Consider the following 20,419-nt stretch of genomic DNA (forward strand, 5'->3'; position numbering starts at 1 on the left):
CAGTGGTTGCACTACACAAAACGGTGAGATGAACTCCTCAAAATCAATGAATATTGTTACAATCTTCCTCCCAACAGGGGAGAAACGTGTCAAAAATAAATGGAGTAATATTATTTCATGATTTGACAAGTAACATTTTGCCTTTACTGCTATAGTCAAAAGAAATTTTGACGTGTTTCCGTATACATAACAGTTGTACGAGTGACTGCTACAAACTCGGTATTGTACGTGCAAATGTGCATGTGTATTACTGCAGTCTTTAGTGCAGACGAGTGGGATTTTTAGTCACACATCAAATGGTACATTTAGTAACAAATATGGCAAATTTTCACTTTTATGTTTTGATTCTCAGTAGACCAGCAAGAGCTATATTTAGAAAGCTTACATGCAATAGCCTGATTTATGAACTACATGAGCATGTTCCACCTTCTACTGTAGCACTCCACTTGTCACTGGCACTGAGCTGAGCACAGACAATTCGCGCAACGCGCAACCTCAACTCGGGGTGTGCGAGATGTGGGGATGCATGTGACAGTTGGCTGGGCAGGTTGTACTTCTCTAGCCCTAACGTTAACAGTTGTTTAATAGACTGTCTTAAAGTTCCAGATTTTAAATTGCCAACCTTAACTGTTAGATTCTAGTATACAAATAGTGAACATATGGTGAATGATCATGACATGAGACTAGGGCTAGAGCAGTGCGATGGTGTGAAACTAACATGTTACATTGTTTGGGGATTTGTAGGGTTGGACCTTCTAACAGTTACTCATCGACTGCCTAAGGAGCTAATGTTTATTTGCTTGATAAGAATATTTAACACTGAAATTCACGTAAAAAACTTGACCTACGTGATTGAGAAAATCCAGCTCCATCAAATGCCGTTCCCTTTTCGATTCGAAGTTTCAGTGCAAAAATATCTCCGACGAACTTGCATAGCCTCGTTTCAGCTCCCCGCTGTAAATCGCGTTATTAGGATCGACCGCTGTTTTTGCATTGACAATGCACGCAAACCGAGTTGTATTGAACACCGTGTTGTAGAAAACGTCTACGAAGCTTTTTAGAAACTTCCATAGACATTACATTGTGCTGTCATAACGATTCGGTGAAAATATTCATTCGAAATTTTGTCCTTGATTAAAACCATTAATGAACGGTGAATTATCGCGTTTTCCCACACCATCCTCATCAACCATTCAAAGCCAATCCATTTTTCTGTGCTTTGCGCGCAGAGAAGTGCGTACTAAGTGTTCAGTGTGCGAATTATACGCGGTCGGTTTAAAAGATGGTGGTCAATATGTAGTAGGGCTACCATACTTCTCTAGCCCTATAACGTTAACAGTTGTTTAATAGACTGTCTTAGAGTTCCAGATTTTAAATTGCTAACCTTAACTGTTAGATTCTAGTATACAAATAGTGAACATATACAGTATGGTGAATGATCATGACATGAGACTAGAGTGCGATGGTGTGAAACTACATTGTGGCTAGGAGTATGAAGCGCTCTAGATCTATTCATCAAGGGGAATACACGCGGCGCGTAGGTAGGCCTAACGTTAGTATACAAATGATGCACAGGATAGAGTACATTAGTGGAGATGTAGCGCAGTCGAGGGTATTTACAATTGTGAAACATGCACGAGGCGAAGCCGAGTGCATGTTGCACTAGGTCTACATTGTAAATACCCGAGAGTGAGCTGCATCTCCACTAACGCCACGAAATAATCATGTGCATCATTTGTTATATAAAATGGGTCGAAAACTAACAGCATTTTTCATGTACCTTTGTGGATCAAGATGTCCGAAGATGTTCGTCCCAAACATTTACGCACTTCGCACTCGAAAATCCCGCACATATAAGTACTGTACGTATAAGAGTATACTGTACGTACGCCACACATGTTATGCACACAAGAAAGGCCGGCCGGCAGCCCGAACAAGAAGTTGTTTGCAGGATTGACAGCGCGTATAGTAGCGTGCGACGCACTTGTAACTTACTGATTGAGTGCGCACTGCTAGTGCAAACATTGTGACGTCGGCCGTGCATGTTAGTGAGAAATTAATACAAGCACACGTGACTCATTTCAGCGCTTCCAATTGGCTACATTCTTGAACCCATTTTATAATGCACCTTACAACTTATCTTTTGAAGTTTCAATATTCATTGAGTGCAAAATCTTGTTCCATTGAATTTTACTCTTGTGTTTGTAAGTTGTAACGTTGGAATATATTTAAAAACCTCAACATTCACAGAGTTTCTACAATGGAAGTAGCGCGATAATTTTGTTAGTTGAAAGAAAAAGGGAAAATGTTACATAAAGATCTAGGCCTACTCTAACTGGCCTTCCTGTACTAGATGTATATCGTCGCTGGGGCGATAAGACCTCGTATCTACAAAATGTCAAAAGCACTGTGGCGAATGGGATAGCCTTTCTTTTGACATGTCGTGGTGGCTTCATTTTTGGAGTAAGACAGTTGGGATTTGGACAGGACTTCACTTAACCCATTATTTGACCATTAATTAAAAAAAAACTCATTTTCACCAAAATTGCAGATACAAGGTCTTATCACCCCAGCGACGTATGCTTTTGTTTGTTTGTTTCTTTAGGGTTTCTCATACTCCCAACTTCCAACAAATCCAAGCAGCGTCCATGCAACACCTCCAGTTATAATACAAATATCTTTTAATGTTAAAGGTTCTACAACAAACCTAGATGAGCAATTTTGTATGTTATTGTTACTGTGCTTTTTGATGATCACACTGACAGTTTTATGTCATGATTTTACAGGATTAAATCTGCAGCCATTTGTTTTACAGCCAGCACATGGTCACTCCCATGGACTAAGGGTACTGTAGTGAAAATATATTATGATACAAAAACAAGTTACATGATTGATCTATTCCCATCATCATACAATCTGTTTTTGCCATCATTTGTTTTTAATTTTATGGGAATTTTTTTTTTTTTTTTTTTTTTGCAGAAAAGTTGAATGCCTCATCACATTGACTAACATGCACATCATGCAAGACCCTACTACTTACAGAACCATTTCTGTTCTATGCCTTCACATGTGACATTTGGTGTCCGTTTGTGATTTTTTTTTTCTTTTTTTGTATTGACATTGTAGCTGTGGTTGTAATTTTTGTATCATACAGTAGTTACATTAGTATCATTATTAATTTTGTCTGGTTACGCGACTGTCAATATTATGATCTCATTTACTAATGTGCATTCTAATTTAGTAATAATTTTCCCATTCCTCCAGGGGTTTTTGTGCTCCACTGATTCCAGACATCATGGGCGCGTACAAATATATGTCGGAAATATGGCGCAAGAAGCAGAGTGATGTCATGCGTTTCCTGATCCGCACCAGGACGTGGCAGCTGCGCCAGCTGTCGGCCATCCACCGGGCCACCCGCCCCATGAGGCCGGACAAGGCCCGCAGCATGGGCTACAGGGCCAAGCAAGGTGTGTGAAGCTTACTCTATTACTTTTTTTTTCTTCTTCTTCTTTTTCTTTTTTTCTTTCTCATTAGGTGTTGACAAAGTTGCCAACTAGTTTATTTTAATTGTAAAGATATGCAGGAATGCTTTTTCTTTATTTTCATAGTGTGCTTTTCAGTGTGTTTAAGATGCTTTTGATCGGCTGAGAGGTTTACAAGTAAGCGCAGATAGTTAATTATTGCATACAGTTGGTAAAGTTTCTGCCTTCAGTATCATGTTAATATGTTGAGATGAATGCAAACACTTTTGTTCATAAGCTTTCATGAGGCATTATGCCTAAGAATTGGTCCATTTGTTGTCCCCGCCGAACGAGTTCGAGCAGGGGACTATGAAACGGGCTCCGTACGTGTGTGTGTCTGTGTGTCCGTGTGTCCGTGTGTCCGTGTGTCCGTGTATCCGTCTGTCCGTGCGTCCGTGTGTGATAAAAATGTTCAAAATGCTACTCCTTCGCCATTTCTAACCCGATTTTGATTCTGTTTGCTTTATATGATAGCACTACATGGGAGCTTTGAAACTTGTATACAAAATTTCAGTTGTGACCTTTGACCTTGACCTTTGACCTATATTGTACATTTTGCTTCAAAATGCTACTCCTTCGCCATTTCTAACCCGATTTTGATTCCGTTTGCTTTATATGATGGCACTAGGTGAGGGCTTCAAAACTTCTACACAGAATTTTGACCTTTGACTTCTTTGACCTTTGACCTTGATTTTTGACCTATATTGTACATTGGCTACAAAATGCTACTCCTTCGCCATTTCTAACCCGATTTCGATTCCGTTTGCTTTATGTGATGGCACTAGGTGAGGGCTTCAAAACTTCTGGGCATTTCCGTGAGTTGTGCGACATGACCACCAAAATTTTACCTGCATATTTCAGGACAACTGATAATCTTACTTTGTTAGCCATAGTTTCAAGTGTGTGAAACCAACTTTACCTTTAAGAAAAGTTCCCTTTTGTGCATTTTTATACCTTTTGAAGCCAGAAAGCATTTTTTGACCTAAAAATCCCTAAAAATGCATTTTTGTTGCTCTTTGTGATTATTTTTTATATTTGAGGCTCAAATCAAACTTTGTTTGGTTTTACAAATCAAAAATATATTAATCTAACAGAAAATAAAGTGGAGACCTCGATATAAGATATGTACTTCGGACACCAGCGTGCTCCTACATAGCTCGAGAAGCTGCTGTAACGTGAGTTACCGAAACATGAACTTTTTAACCTAGCAATTTTACTATGCCCAACTGAGACATGGTATTTTGGATTATCAAATAACTATGCAGGACACATCCAAGAAATATGATGGGACTTATAGTCTTTGCTTCAAATTCTCATAACAGAGGTCTTAAAATTGTAACGTGAGTTACCATGTAACGTGAGTTACCACAATGTAACGTGAGTTACCGACATGATTTTTGTTTAATACCAAGAAATGATATGAAGGTTGTGATTGTAAGTAACCAATGAGTACATGATTACTGAACTCTTATATTAAGATTCTATTTCCAGTAGATTGTTATTCTCTTGGTCTCTCTCTATCACCAAACCAACTGGTCTACATGTACAATGTATTAATTACACATGTTCATCACATGTTAACTTCTGAAAGAAACTGTTCCATATTTACTATCTAATATTACAGTGCATGTATACTGATCTGTTACAAAAGTTGTTAAAAGACATTTCTTCTAAAGCTGCATGGACCTTGTTCCAGCAAATTATCAAAATTTTGTGATAACTATTAATAGCCTCCTGATTGGGATAATCACTGCATGATTACTCTTGAAAAGTTCTTGTTTTTGTAATTCAAGTGATTACTATTTGACATTTCATAGTTTATACCTACCTGTATAGACCAAAGCCATTGTTTATGAGGCTGAAACATTTACATGTATGAACAGAATTTTAAGATTGGAGCTCGCTCCCTGCTGTTTTTTCTGAGATTTTTGAGAACTGAACATTGTGAATTTGACACGCTTATGTATTTTATACTATTCTACTCTGAGGTTTTAGCTATATTGTTGCAAAATCCTACAATGAAACTTTTCCATGTTTACTATAATTTACTTTACATGCTGATCTATTACCAAAAACTTGTTGAATGTGAACCTCATTATCAGACATTTTCTTTAAGAGCTGGACAGTCATGTGCCTCAAAGCAAACTATGAACATTTTGTGATATTAATAGTTAGCCTCCTGATCACAAAATATCTACTATTCATGTTTTTCATTGGGATTTACTGCTTCAGTCTGCTTGATTACTCTAGAAAATACTGGTATATACTTTTTACATGTATATGGGTCAATCCACGTCAAATCATCCAATTTTCAGAAAAGTTGTCACCCGACCCCCTCCGATTTTCTTTAAAATCACACCAAATGTTCCCCAAAGTGTCTGACGGAAAATCCCAAAATATTTTGCCCCAAGGTCAAGTGGTTGCTAAGATACAGCCTCACATAGCAACTGGTGCGCATTCAGAAAAATCAGTTAAAAGAAATTTAGGCATTTTTGATTGATTGTGGTGGCATGGATATTTATGCAAAAGTGTTTATTTTCATGAAATTGAGAGAAATTTATAGTCTTTGCAAGAAAAACTGACTGTGACGCGAAATTGACTTTTCGTTAACGTGCACGAGGTCACCGAAAATGGTGTTAAATGTTAATTTCCAAAATTTTGATGCCAATTTAGAGGTTAACATCTTCCACATTTCATCACCTTAGGTTCTAAAATATTTTGCTGTTGAAGGCTTTGACTTGCTCAGTAATTTTGAAAAAAATTGGCGCATTCATGCCCACCGTTTTTACGGAGAGCGCCCTCAAAGTTGACAAAAATGAAAAATGTGCCAAATTCAAGGTCACGGATCACCCTTCGTCCCACCTAGGAATGGCACCAATTTTTGTGTATTGATAGACATTTGCCTATATTATCTTGGGTTACCAAAGAAATTTTGCTCCCGAAATGTTCAATGGCAAATTTACCCTAACAAAAATGGTCGTAAATGGCCAAATTCCCATGTAATATCACATATTGGGTTTAGAGGACATTTCAAATGTCCAGGCTTTCAAGATAAAAAGGCCTAGCCCTGTGATATTTGCAGTAGGGATAGTCTGGTATACATATTTTAGTAATATATACCACAAAACACTTTCATTACATGATAATGACCTTGAAATTTAATCCAAATTTTGATAAAAACAATAAATTGCTCCATTTTCCTCATTGCACTGCATACAATATTATGTAATACGTGTTTTGTAACACTTTTCACAGAGCAATATTTCAAGAATTATGAAAGCTGACAGCCTACCACATTAAGGTTCTAAAGTATTTGTGCTCTTCTTTAAGATTTTGTGTCAATTTGATCATGAATGTTATACCCTTGACCTTGAAGTGCTTCTAAAAATAGCTGTAAATTTGTTTGTGAAACCTACACATGTGACAGGTGTATTATGGCATGTTATACTTGTATATACTTGTGATTCTTTCACAAACACAAAAGCTTTTTATGGTGTAAATGTATATACTGGAATTAATCTATACATGCTTGCAAGATATGTTACAATCAATTACTTTGTTCTGATAATGACCCTTGATTTATGACCTTCAAAATCATGAGAAATGCCTATTCCTCTCCATAAAGACCTGTATTTAAGTACCTAATAATAGTTGATAATTATGGACATTGCGCCCAACATAATAAGACTCTTATTCTAGCCTGTGAAACGCACATTAAAAGGACTGAGAGTCTTCTTTTTGGGGGATTTGTTCTGTACCTTATGAAAACTTCCAAAATCATTTCAATTCTTATGTATTTTCTTGTTTTTGGAATTTCTTATGTATTTCTTTGTTTTTCTATTTTCTACATCATAACCATGCTTTTTTAATTGGAAATTGTCACAGCCCACTTCTCTAACATAACTACAATAGAATTAATCAATCAAAGTGATAGATAGTAAAAATGGTCAAGTTTTTATGAGTTTCACCACAAAGCACTGTTTTCCATAGGAAATGCACACAAAATCACAAGATATTACTGTCCCCTTTTTTTATTGAAATTGAGGGTCATTGTCGGAACAAAGTAATTAATTGTAACATATCTTGCAAGCATGTATAGATTAATTCCAGTATATACATTTACACCATAAAAAGCTTTTGTGTTTGTGAAAGAATCACAAGTATAGCATGCCATAATACACCTGTCATGTGTGTAGGTTTGTAGTTAACAAATTTACAGCTATTTTTAGAAGCACTTCAAGGTCAAGGGTATAACATTCATGATCAAATTGACACAAAATCTGAAAGAAGAGCACAAATACTTTAGAACCTTAATGTGGTAGGCTGTCAGCTTTCATAATTCTTGAAATATTGCTCTGTGAAAAGTGTTACAAAACAAGTATTACATAATATTGTATGCAGTGCAATGAGGAAAATGGAGCAATTTATTGTTTTTATCAAAATTTGGATTAAATTTCAAGGTCATTATCATGTAATGAAAGTGTTTTATGGTATATATTACTAAAATATGTATAACAGACTATCCCTACTGCAAATATCACAGGGCTAGGCCTTTTTATCTTGAAAGCCTGGACATTTGAAATGTCCTCTAAACCCAATATGTGATATTACATGGGAATTTGGCCATTTACGACCATTTTTGGTAGGGTAAATTTGCCATTGAACATTTCGGGAGCAAAATTTCTTTGGTAACCCAAGATAATATAGGTAAATGTCTATCAATACACAAAAATTGGTGCCATTCCTAGGTGGGACGAAGGGTGATCCATGACCTTGAATTTGGCACATTTTTCATTTTTGTCAACTTTGAGGGCGCTCTCCGTAAAAACGGTGGGCATGAATGCGCCGATTTTTTTCAAAATTACTGAGCAAGTCAAAGCCTTCAACAGCATAATATTTTAGAACCTAAGGTGATGAAATGTGGAAGATATTAGCCTCTAAATTGGCATCAAAATTTTGGAAATTAACATTTAACACCATTTTCGGTGACCTCGTGCACGTTAACGAAAAGTCAATATCGCGTCACAGTCAGTTTTTCTTGCAAAGACTATAAAGTTCTCTCAATTTCCATAAAATGAACGCTTTTGCATAAATACCCATGCCACCACAATCAATCAAAAATGCCTAATTTTCTTTTAACTAATTTTTCTGAATGCGCACCGGTTGCTATGTGAGGCTGTATCTTAGCAACCAATTGACCTTGGGGCAAAATATTTTGGGATTTTCCGTCAGACACTTTGGGGAACATTTGGTGCGATTTTAAAGAAAATCGGAGGGGGTCGGGTGACAAGCACTGGATGATTTGACATGGATTGACCCATATACAATTTAAATAATGGCTACTTGACATTTCATAGACCAAAGCCATTGTGTTTTAAGGCTAAAACATTTATGAACATGTTTTATTAAACTGATCAATCCTGGTAGCAGATAACTAATATTTATCTGCAGTTTCTGTAATTCAAGTCTAATTTCTGTACCAGTTTCGTATAAGAATTTGTAAACAAATCAAACATACAAGCAATTGATTATTGAGTACTTCAAACAATTATCAAATAATTGGAATATAAATTGCATTGTTTAAAAGTTAAAAGATTTATTGAAATATTTCATTTCTGAACCTTTAAACTCTCCACAGACTACATGTACAGGTCTCTAGTCTCGTGACTCAGTGTATTAAATGGAATAGTTTATGGATGACTTGTTTTATCTAGATAGCCTGAAATCCATTTAAATCTAGTAAAATAAAAAAAAACAATCAAATCAAATTCTCAATTAAATCCTCAATTTCTGATGCATTCGTTACTGGAAAAGAGTGTAATTTAATGAAATAGACTCTGTTTCATATCATTTTGTTGAATACAATTTTTGTCTCAGTACAAATGAAAGCTTGGAAAACGACTCAATTAAAAATGAAATTTATCTTCAAGTTGGTATTCTAAATGTAAAGTTTCCTGCCCTTTGGTAATCTCATGGATAAAATGGGATTAATTACTGTCAGATCGATGTTCAAATCAATTTAGATTCTTTATTCATGGAGTTTGTTTGTGAAAAAAAGTTGTCTTGGTAAGTTTTCTTTGGATTATTAAGACAAAAAAATCGTCTTGTGATCATGTGGACAAACTGTAACGTGAGTTACCGTAACGTGAGTTACCGCTTCACATGACAATACCTGGAGAATGTAAGACAATTTGAATTTTTACCATACTCGGTGATGCATGTTGTTAGTCCATGACTTTGACACAATAGACTTTAAAGTCTCTCTGTTTCTTGTTTGAGGAAACTTTTGAATATAAGACATGCCAAATTTTTGCATGTCCAAATTATGTAACGTGAGTTACCGACATTTGTAGTGTTTTTTCTCATAGTTCTCATAAGAGTCTGTGGATGTAATGTTGCTGTGAGGTAGGATGGAGGTGCATGATACTCATTCACATATAGTAACTCATATCACTAATTAGGTTTTAAGGATATTGATCTCAACAACCTAATTTTGAGTTCAGAATGTAACGTGAGTTACCGTGGAAATGCCCTTCTACACAGAATTTTGACCTTTGACTTCTTTGACCTTTGACCTTGATTTTTGACCTATATTTTACATTTTGCTACAAAATGCTACTCCTTCGCCATTTGTTACCCGATTTCAATTCCGTTTGCTTTAAGTGATGGCACTAAGTGAGGGCTTCAAAATTTCTACACAGAATTTTGACCTTTGACTTCTTTGACCTTTGACCTTGATTTTTGACCTGTATTGTACATTTTGCTACCAAATGCTACTCCTTCGCCATTTCTAACCCGATTTCGATTCCGTTTGCATTATGTGATGGCACTAGGTGAGGGCTTCAAAACTTCTACACAGAATTTTGACCTTTGACTTCTTTGACCTTGATTTTTTTTCCTATATTGTACATTGGCTACAAAATGCTACTCCTTCGCCATTTCTAACCCGATTTCGATTCCGTTTGCTTTATGTGATGGCACTAGGTGAGGGCTTCAAAACTTCTACATAGAATTTTGACCCTTGACTTCTTTCACCTTTGACCTTGATCTTTTTACCTATATTGTACATTTTGCTACTAAATGCTACTTCCGGCGGGGACATATTTTACGCACCGCGTAATTTCTACTTTTCCTTGTTGTTCATTTGTCCGTGCACTTCCCTGTTCCTCTTCCATATTCTTTTCTGTTTTTCCTTTTGTCCCCCCCCCCCCCCCCCCCCCCCAGCGTTATGTAGAGGTGATTTTTTATTGGAAATGATGAGTGCCAACTCGGGCAGATACTTTGCAAACTGATTTTACCTCGTTATAACAGGTACCTCGTTATAACGGGTTGTTATAACCGTACGCATCAAAAACAAACAAAACAAAAAAGAAAACATAAGCAAGACTTCATATACCCATCACTCAAATATAAGAACATCCTTTTCGTTGTTATTACGCAATTATGGATCGTTATTATTCAGAGAATAAAGGGCAATTATTTGTGAATTGATACAAAAAAAAAAAAGACTGGAAAAAATATGGGTTGAAATGCGTCAATTTATTTTTCATCTGAAAATCTTTTAGCATAATAGTTGCATGTTATGTTCTTTAAAAAAAAAGCCTACTCGGCGTTTTCTGAACACCAGCGCGGTTGTTGTTGTCAGTGGGATTGAGATGATTTCATGAATCATTTCGGCTGTGTTCCTTTACAGAGCATTGCGCCCCAAAGGGATTAAGAATGTTTTTTTTTTTTTTTCTTCCGAAAATCTCTTCGTGTTGTATACATCCGTTCTTGAAAAAACAAAAAACAAACATGCGAGCAGGGTTCAATTTCAAAGGTTGTGATCCTATTTACGCAAATCTGTACCTCATGGACTCTTTTGAGAGAAAGAAAAGTCTTCACTGTGAAATCCAGTCTTAAATGATAATGAACAAACCCAGATATTCAAACTGTTAAATGCATTTCTTTTTAATCTTTTTTTTTTTCTGAACACCAACTCAACTATGTAGATAAACCTGCATTATTCAACTACTTTACGCTACTGTCACCTGGCAGGATTGCGATGATTTCATTAATCATTTTGACTTTAATCATACACACTCATATTTACTAGCCAGCAAAACAACGAAGTCTAAACTAAAAATGGAAAGGATAATGATGAGTTGCACATATACATTCCAATTTTCCATTTTTGGCCACAAGTGTCGCTACCTGCTTCGGTTGCGGTGTGGTGTGACCTACTATCACACACCCGTATCTTTCGATAAAGAAAATCGAACAATTTTATTATATAACTTAGTAGTAGTAGGAACATCGAAAGATATTTTTGTGTCTTATCGCGTGGTTAGAAGAAAACATGGAAGGAACGGTACTTTTCAAAACGGGAAAGAGACATGGATAGTGTGAATTCGGTTTTCAATGTTTCTTTAATATGTCGGGTGTTTGAAAGCGGCAAGTCAAGAAATGAAACCTTGTTATATCTGAACAAATTTGCTATGTTTTTCTTTATCATGATGCACCAAAATTGTCCTCGTTATAATCGGAATCTAATTATTACAGGGTTTCACTGTATTATAATGTTCAAGACAACAGCAGAGTGTGTTGTCTGTTCATAGTCTTTTTTTGTTTTTTGTTTTTGCTAAGTTGATTGTTGTAGAGCCCTTACTCTGTTGACACCTTGCAGTCATAACCATAGATGTTTGTTGTTAAAAGTGTGTTTATAAAAGAAGGAAGAGATAACGTTTTCCATGGTTGTTGCACTCATTTGGCAGGCTATGTCGTCTACCGGATCCGCCTTCGCCGTGGAGGCCGCAAGAGGCCCGTGCCCAAGGGAGCCACATATGGAAAGCCCACCAACCAGGGAGTCAATCAGTTGAAATACCAAAAATCCCTGCAGGCCACAGCAGAGGAGCGCGTCGGTCGCCGGTGCGGCGCCCTCCGCGTCCTCAACAGCTACTGGATCTGCGAGGACTCCACCTACAAGTACTTTGAGGTCATCCTGGTCGACCCCATGCACAAGGCCATCCGCCGCAACCCAGACACCCAATGGATCACCAAGCCGGTGCACAAGCACCGCGAGTGCCGCGGCCTCACCAGTGCTAGTAAGTGCAAGTCTTCTTGCCGTTTTGTACTGTACAGAGTTGATTGATGTCAGGTAAAGTCTGATATAGCAAACACTTCCAAACACTCCCTATGGCAGGAAAAGATCATTTATTACCTCCACCAAGGGAGCAGGTTATGTCTTCATTACCATTGGTTTGTTTGTTTGTTCGTTAGTTAGTTAGTTATTTAGTTATTTAGTTAATTTGTCCGTGTGCAAAATAACTCAAAAAGTAGTTAACAGATGGGGATGAAACTTGCAGGAAAGGTTGAGAATGACACAAGTACCAAACGATAAACTTTTGGTAGTGATCCGAGAATTTTTGGGAATTTATGAAGGATTTTTGATATTTTGGCAGGTGGGGTTAATGAACTTGGTAGTTCAGGCTGCGCATATTTGAGGTTTGCATGCGTGCACCAAAGTGCGTGATCTAGTTTCTGCTAGGGCGAGGCGTGTGGTGCAGCTGAGGGTTTTTGTGACATAACAAAGGCTTCTATATTGGGATATTGGGCGACTTTCAGCACACAATGCTATAAATACGTATGGGTGGAAATCACTGATATCTCTATGGAAGAACAAGATCAGTGGTGGGGTGGTGGTTGAAATGAGCTGCATGCTTGGCGGAGTTCTGCACTCTCAGAGTGCTTTTCTAGTTATACCCCCGCCAAACGAAGTTTGAAGGGGGTATATAGGAATCAGCGGGCGGTCGGGTGGTCGGTCAGGCGGTCAGTCCGTTGCAAATCTTGCGTCGCGAACTACTTCCTCAGTTTTCAACCGATTCCCATAAAACTTGGCACAGATGTGTGCCTTGGGTTGTAGATGTGCAAGATGTATTTTTTGACAGTACCCAAAAGTACGTTGCCATGGTAACGGCATTATGGGCAAAAATGGGTACAAATCTTGCGTCGCGAACTCCTCCCACAGTTTTTGATCAATTTTTATGAAATTAGGTACAGATATTCATCTGAATATGTTAATGTGCAAGACACATATTTCCGCAGTGGCAAAAAGTGCGTTGCCATGGTAACGGCATGTTATTGGTAAAATATAGGGCAAAATGCTTCATGGCAAAACTGCTTCATCAGTGTTCTTCCAATTCTCATGGAATTCATATTGAATGTTTGTCTTAGGATATAGGTCAGCATGACACATTTCTTGACAGTGACAAAAAAGTATGTTGCCATGGTAACAGCTCACATATTATGAGCCAAAATGATGGAAAATTTTGTGTTGCAAACTATTTCCTTAGTTTTTGCCCAATTTCCATGAAACTTGGTACAGATGTGTGCCTTTGGTTGTAGATGTGCAAGACACATTTGGGCAAGTCCAAGATAAGGTCCCCTCAGAAGGCAAAATTTCATCTTTGCTCAATATTGACATGTTTGGTATCATTTTGAAGCTTATGAGTTGAAGTTTTGATTTCCATGGAGGAAAAAATTATATTATGTAAATTTATGCAAATTTCAGGGGCTTCATTTGCATAAATGTGAAACACAGCGTTACGTATGGGACATTTATAAAAATTCATATTAATTCAAAGGAAAGCAAATGATATTTGATTAATATGTGGACATAAGAAGTTCATCAAATAGTTTAACTTGGTATGAAAATTTAGGGATTATGCAAATGATTATGCAAATTAGCTCGTGTCCTATCATGAGATGTCCCATACGTAACAAATTGAGGTCATTTTTTTAGGTTTTTTCTGAAATTGCTAAGGTTATTTTAATTCCCTTTTGGAAAGTTCTAATTTATTGTTTAGAGAAATTAAATACCATAGAAAAAAGAAAAAACAGCACAAGGAATATTTTTTATGAGGCATTGAAATAATGTTACGTATGGGACAAATGCGTTACGTATGGGACATCCTCATACATAATGCATGTGAATGCATGTAGCTAGCTGGGAAGGTCTCTCAGTACACAAATGGTCAACCATCCTGAAGAAAGCATCCCAACATTGTAACAACTTTTTGAGTTATAGACACTTTAAACAACACATGTACTTGACTGAACAATTTTCAGAAAGGGGGAGTGGAAAATGGCAAAATACACAATGAAAAATCAGCATTAAAGGGATGGTATAATTTTTGGTAGAAATGGGGATTCAGTTTTCAACATTTGATGAGATGATTGGAAACCAATCATATGAATTACTAAAGAGCATACAATCCTAAGACAAGAGGAATTCAAAGTTTAGTGATGGAGATCCAATTTGAAATGGTTGTGATATAAATATAAAAAAAAAATATAAAGTAAAATGATTTTTTTTTATTGCAAGTGATACAAAAATTTTCCTTATTCAGGTTTCAATAATAGCCATGACAAAATTCATGGGTATACATATTGAGGTGTGACTCGAATCAATGACCTGACTGCTAGACAGACATCATATATCTACTCGATCACTGAGGTTCCATGCAGCAGGTATTGCTTATTTATAAAAATTAATATTTCTTGTGTCAAGTTTTTTTTTATTGAAACGAAATGGCAAACTGGCCATCATCAATGGAAGTAAACACTTTAAACTATTCAATTTTTCAGTAGTAACTATCCTGATAGAAATAGGGCATACACGTGTACATACTCCGGTTAGTCATAAAAATATAGAATATGATTGAATATGATTATGATGGTAAATATTTGGGGAATATTGTTCCCTTGTCAATCTGAATCAGTATTTGAGTAGTTTCAACTGATTCCATTTCAATAATTATGCAAAAAAAAAATTTATATGGGTATTTTGCAAAATTATTTTGCAAAATACCCATAAACATGTCTCTCCACACACTAAACGAATGGGGGACAAAGGGCATGCATACTCAGGTTGGTCATAAAAATACAAAAATATGATTGAATATGATTAGGATGGTGAATATTTGGGGAATATTGTTTCCTTGACAATCTGGATCAGTATTTGAGTAGTTTCAACTGATTTTACTTCAATAATTATGCAAAATACCCATAAACATGGTTCTTCACACACTAAATGAATGGGGGACAAACTGTCCCATACGTAACTGTCCCATACGTAACACGTCATGTCTGTCTTTAATTAGATCCTATAATTAGAGCTTTTTACCTAATGACACGAAACTTACCTGTGATAATCTTGAGTGTTGTGACTTTCATCACAGTGAGTTACAAGTTGTAGAATGAAATACTTTCAGAGAGTTTTGAGGTTGAAAAAAATGTTCAAAAAAACAAAAATTTTCTGGTCCCATACGTAACGGCACTTATTTTCTCTTCTAGAATATAATTGTGAGGGTCATTTTTCTCAATTTTTTGCATGATTATACTTCTCCTAGATATCAATCACCATGATAAAGTTTAATATGATCAAAAGCCATTAACACTATTTTTCAGGTCATAAAAGTCTCTGAATGTCCCATACGTAACGCGCGTGTTATCTTGGACTTGCCCATTTTTCGACAGTACCCGAAAGTACGTTGCCATGGTAATGGCATATTAATGGCAGAAGATCAAGGAAAGATCTTGCGGATTTAACTACTTCCTCAGTTTTTTGACCAAAGCTTATGAAATGTTGTTTGGCGGGGGTATAACCAGTCGCTGTAGCGACATTTCTAGTTTGCACCTGTTGTTATACTGTATGGCCAAAATTTTACAGTTTTTACAACATCCATGCCTAGGCTACCGTAACATCGCATCATGTTGTGGTAAAGGCTGTATGATCTGCAGAGATTTGGTGCATATTAGGGATTTTATCCCAAATATCTACAATGTAGGGGACAGTTTTTGTCAAAGTTTTACATCATACAGTTTTTATTTTGCAAGTGATTATACCCCCGCCAAGCGAAGTTTGAAGGGGGTATAGGAATCAGCGGACGGTCGGTCGGGCGGTCGGTCGGGCGGTCGGGCGGTCGGTCCGTTGCAAATCTTGCGTCGCGAACTACTTCCTCAGTTTTCAACCGATTCCCATAAAACTTGGCACAGATGTGTGCCTTGGGTTGTAGATGTGCAAGACGTATTTTTTGACAGTACCCAAAAGTACGTTGCCATGGTAACGGCATATTATGGGCAAAAATGGGTACAAATCTTGCGTCGCGAACTCCTCCCACAGTTTTTGATCAATTTTTATGAAATTAGGTACAGATGTTCATCTGAATATGTTAATGTGCAAGACACATATTTCCGCAGTGGCAAAAAGTGCGTTGCCATGGTAACGGCATGTTATTGGTAAAATATAGGGCAAAATGCTTCATGGCAAAACTGCTTCATCAGTGTTCTTCCAATTCTCATGGAATTCATATTGAATGTTTGTCTTTAATAGGATATAGGTCAGCATGACACATTTCTTGACAGTGACAAAAAGTATGTTGCCATGGTAACAGCTCACATATGAGCCAAAATGATGGAAAATTTTGTGTTGCAAACTACTTCCTCAGTTTTTGCCCAATTTCCATAAAACTTGGTACAGATGTGTGCCTTTGGTTGTAGATGTGCAAGACGTATTTTTTGACAGGACCCAAAAGTACGTTGCCATGGTAACGGCATATTGTGGGCAAAAATGGGTACAAATCTTGCGTCGCGAACTCCTCCCACAGTTTTTGATCAATTTTTATGAAATTAGGTACAGATATTCATCTGAATATGTTAATGTGCAAGACACATATTTCCGCAGTGGCAAAAAGTGCGTTGCCATGGTAACGGCATGTTATTGGTAAAATATAGGGCAAAATGCTTCATGGCAAAACTGCTTCATCAGTGTTCTTCCAATTCTCATGGAATTCATATTGAATGTTTGTCTTAGGATATAGGTCAGCATGACACATTTCTTGACAGTGACAAAAAGTATGTTGCCATGGTAACAGCTCACATATTATGAGCCAAAATGATGGAAAATTTTGTGTTGCAAACTATTTCCTTAGTTTTTGCCCAATTTCCATAAAACTTGGTACAGATGTGTGCCTTTGGTTGTAGATGTGCAAGACGTATTTTTTGACAGTACCCAAAAGTACGTTGCCATGGTAATGGCATATTAATGGCAGAAGATCAAGGAAAGATCTTGCGGATTTAACTACTTCCTCAGTTTTTTGACCAAAGCTTATGAAATGTTGTTTGGCGGGGGTATAACCAGTCGCTGTAGCGACATTTCTAGTTTGCACCTGTTGTTATACTGTATGGCCAAAATTTTACAGTTTTTACAACATCCATGCCTAGGCTACCGTAACATCGCATCATGTTGTGGTAAAGGCTGTATGATCTGCAGAGATTTGGTGCATATTAGGGATTTTATCCCAAATATCTACAATGTAGGGGACAGTCTTTGTCAAAGTTTTACATCATACAGTTTTTATTTTGCAAGTGATTATACCCCCGCCAAACGAAGTTTGAAGGGGGTATATAGGAATCAGCGGACGGTCGGTCGGGCGGTCGGGCGGTCGGTCGGGCGGTCGGGCGGTCGGTCCGTTGCAAATCTTGCGTCGCGAACTACTTCCTCAGTTTTCAACCGATTCCCATAAAACTTGGCACAGATGTGTGCCTTGGGTTGTAGATGTGCAAGACGTTTTTTTTTACAGTACCCAAAAGTACGTTGCCATGGTAACGGCATATTATGGGCAAAAATGGGTACAAATCTTGCGTCGCGAACTCCTCCCACAGTTTTTGATCAATTTTTATGAAATTAGGTACAGATGTTCATCTGAATATGTTAATGTGCAAGACACATATTTCCGCAGTGGCAAAAAGTGCGTTGCCATGGTAACGGCATGTTATTGGTAAAATATAGGGCAAAATGCTTCATGGCAAAACTGCTTCATCAGTGTTCTTCCAATTCTCATGGAATTCATATTGAATGTTTGTCTTAGGATATAGGTCAGCATGACACATTTCTTGACAGTGACAAAAAGTATGTTGCCATGGTAACAGCTCACATATTATGAGCCAAAATGATGGAAAATTTTGTGTTGCAAACTACTTCCTCAGTTTTTGCCCAATTTCCATGAAACTTGGTACAGATGTGTGCCTTTGGTTGTAGATGTGCAAGACGCATTTTTTGACAGTACCCGAAAGTACGTTGCCATGGTAACGGCATATTAATGGCAGAAGATCAAGGAAAGATCTTGCGGATTTAACTACTTCCTCAGTTTTTTGACCAAAGCTTATGAAATGTGGCACACACAATAGTCTTGGTGGGAAGATGTGGAAGACATATTTTTCGGACGTGTCGGAGGCTGCGTTGCCATGGTAACGGCATATAAATGGCAGAAGATCAAGGAAAGATCTTGCAGATTGAACTACTTCCTCTGTATTCGACTGAAGCTCATGAAATGTGGCACACACACTGGTCTTGGTGGGAAGATGTGCAAGACATATTTTTTGGACGTGTCAGAAGCTGCGTTGCCATGGTAACGGCATATTAATGGCGGAAGATCAAGGAAAGATCTTGTGGATTGAACTACTTCCTCAGTTTTTGACAAAAGCTTATGAAATGTGGCACACACAATAGTCTTGGTGGGAAGATGTGCAAGACATATTTTTCGGACGTGTCGGAAGCTGCGTTGCCATGGTAACGGCATTTAAATGGCAGAAGATCAAGGAAAGATCATTCCTTGGGTAAGACTGTCGTCACGGGGCGGGGGTATTAATCACCTTAAGTGATATTTCTAGTTGTGACTGTGCCTGCTATACCTCTTTTAAGATTATAATCTTTATTGCATTGTCCTGTATTAAAAGTAAAACCTGGTCCAGATCCTTTTAATAGGTGCAAACTTGTCAGCGTCTCCATCATAGTACCATGTGACAGAATGAAATCCCATTTTTTGCTCTTAATTTGTACATTCTTTCCCTCATTATATTGTGTGTTACGTTCCATTTATTTCATTTTCTTTTATCTTCCATCTAGATGATATAATTGCTACTACACATGGTATGTGCCAACATTTCCTGCTGGAATACAGATAAAATGGTTGCTGTTAACATCTTTGGCATTCTTTCTTTTCAGGCAAAAAGAGCCGAGGACTGGGAAAGGGCCACCTCTACAAGCAGACCACCGGAGGGTCCAGACGGGCCTCCTGGAAACGCCGCAACCTGCTGCGCCTCAGGCGGTACCGTTAGTCACCACCATAGTGTCTGTACATATTCAATCAGCTGGAACTTTGCTGTACCCTTGGAAACTCGCTGGCACCATCACAGTGACTTCGCTTTCTCTCCACATCACCTGCCAATCTCTTCCTGGTACTGTGGAATCCTGGCAGGATTCACAATGCAGTTGGACTTACAACTAAGTTCAGAAGACGTCCAGACTATGTCGTTTGGTTCTGCACACCACTATGATACTGGAAAACAAACGCTAAATGTGTCATTCAATAAAAGGCAACTTAGATCCTTGTAATTACTGTGCATAACTTGTGTTTTCTTCGTGATATGTATGCCAGTCTTGGAAGAGGGTGAAAAAGCGAGGTGTGAACAATGTTTGTCATCATGGTTTTCATGAAGGCTTAATATCCAGTTTTAATGATGTCAGTTGCAAGCCAGTTCCAAGAGAAGGTCTGCCATGACATTTGTCTGCACATGCTCAGATTTTAACTGTGAAATAGTTTCTTTGTTGCTCTTCACACATGCCCCCACCCACAAAAAAAAAAGAAAATCTCAAAAACATTTTGGGCATTTAACAAAGCACTGTTGATGATGTCCAAACTACACATGTAAGCAGTGAAAAGGGGTACGACTCAGGGCACCCTCAAGCCTAGTCTACGTGTAGATCTTGGACTCTTTTTCTTTGAGCAGCTAAACCTGTACGCATCAATTTAAGTCATGTCACCATCCCAAGAAATGTGGTAAAAGGAATTCAGGCC

General features: G+C 37.6%; 1 protein-coding gene across 1 annotated transcript; it reads left to right on the forward strand.

Annotated features, from left to right (window-relative positions):
* The first annotated feature begins 2 nt into the window (after positions 1-2).
* Positions 3-19,956, forward strand: LOC139721792 (large ribosomal subunit protein eL15-like). The gene is made up of 4 exons (XM_071633116.1): positions 3-23; positions 3,265-3,467; positions 12,275-12,604; positions 19,567-19,956. Exons 2-4 carry the CDS (start codon positions 3,296-3,298, stop codon positions 19,677-19,679), a joined length of 615 nt encoding a protein of 204 aa, XP_071489217.1. The 5' UTR covers positions 3-23; positions 3,265-3,295; the 3' UTR covers positions 19,680-19,956.
* The last annotated feature ends 463 nt before the right edge of the window (positions 19,957-20,419 follow it).

Source organism: Diadema antillarum, unplaced genomic scaffold (assembly GCF_040938485.1).
Source record: "Diadema antillarum isolate AM-2024a unplaced genomic scaffold, OU_Dant_1.0 scf00000150, whole genome shotgun sequence".
In the NCBI taxonomy this organism is placed as follows: domain Eukaryota; kingdom Metazoa; phylum Echinodermata; class Echinoidea; order Diadematoida; family Diadematidae; genus Diadema; species Diadema antillarum.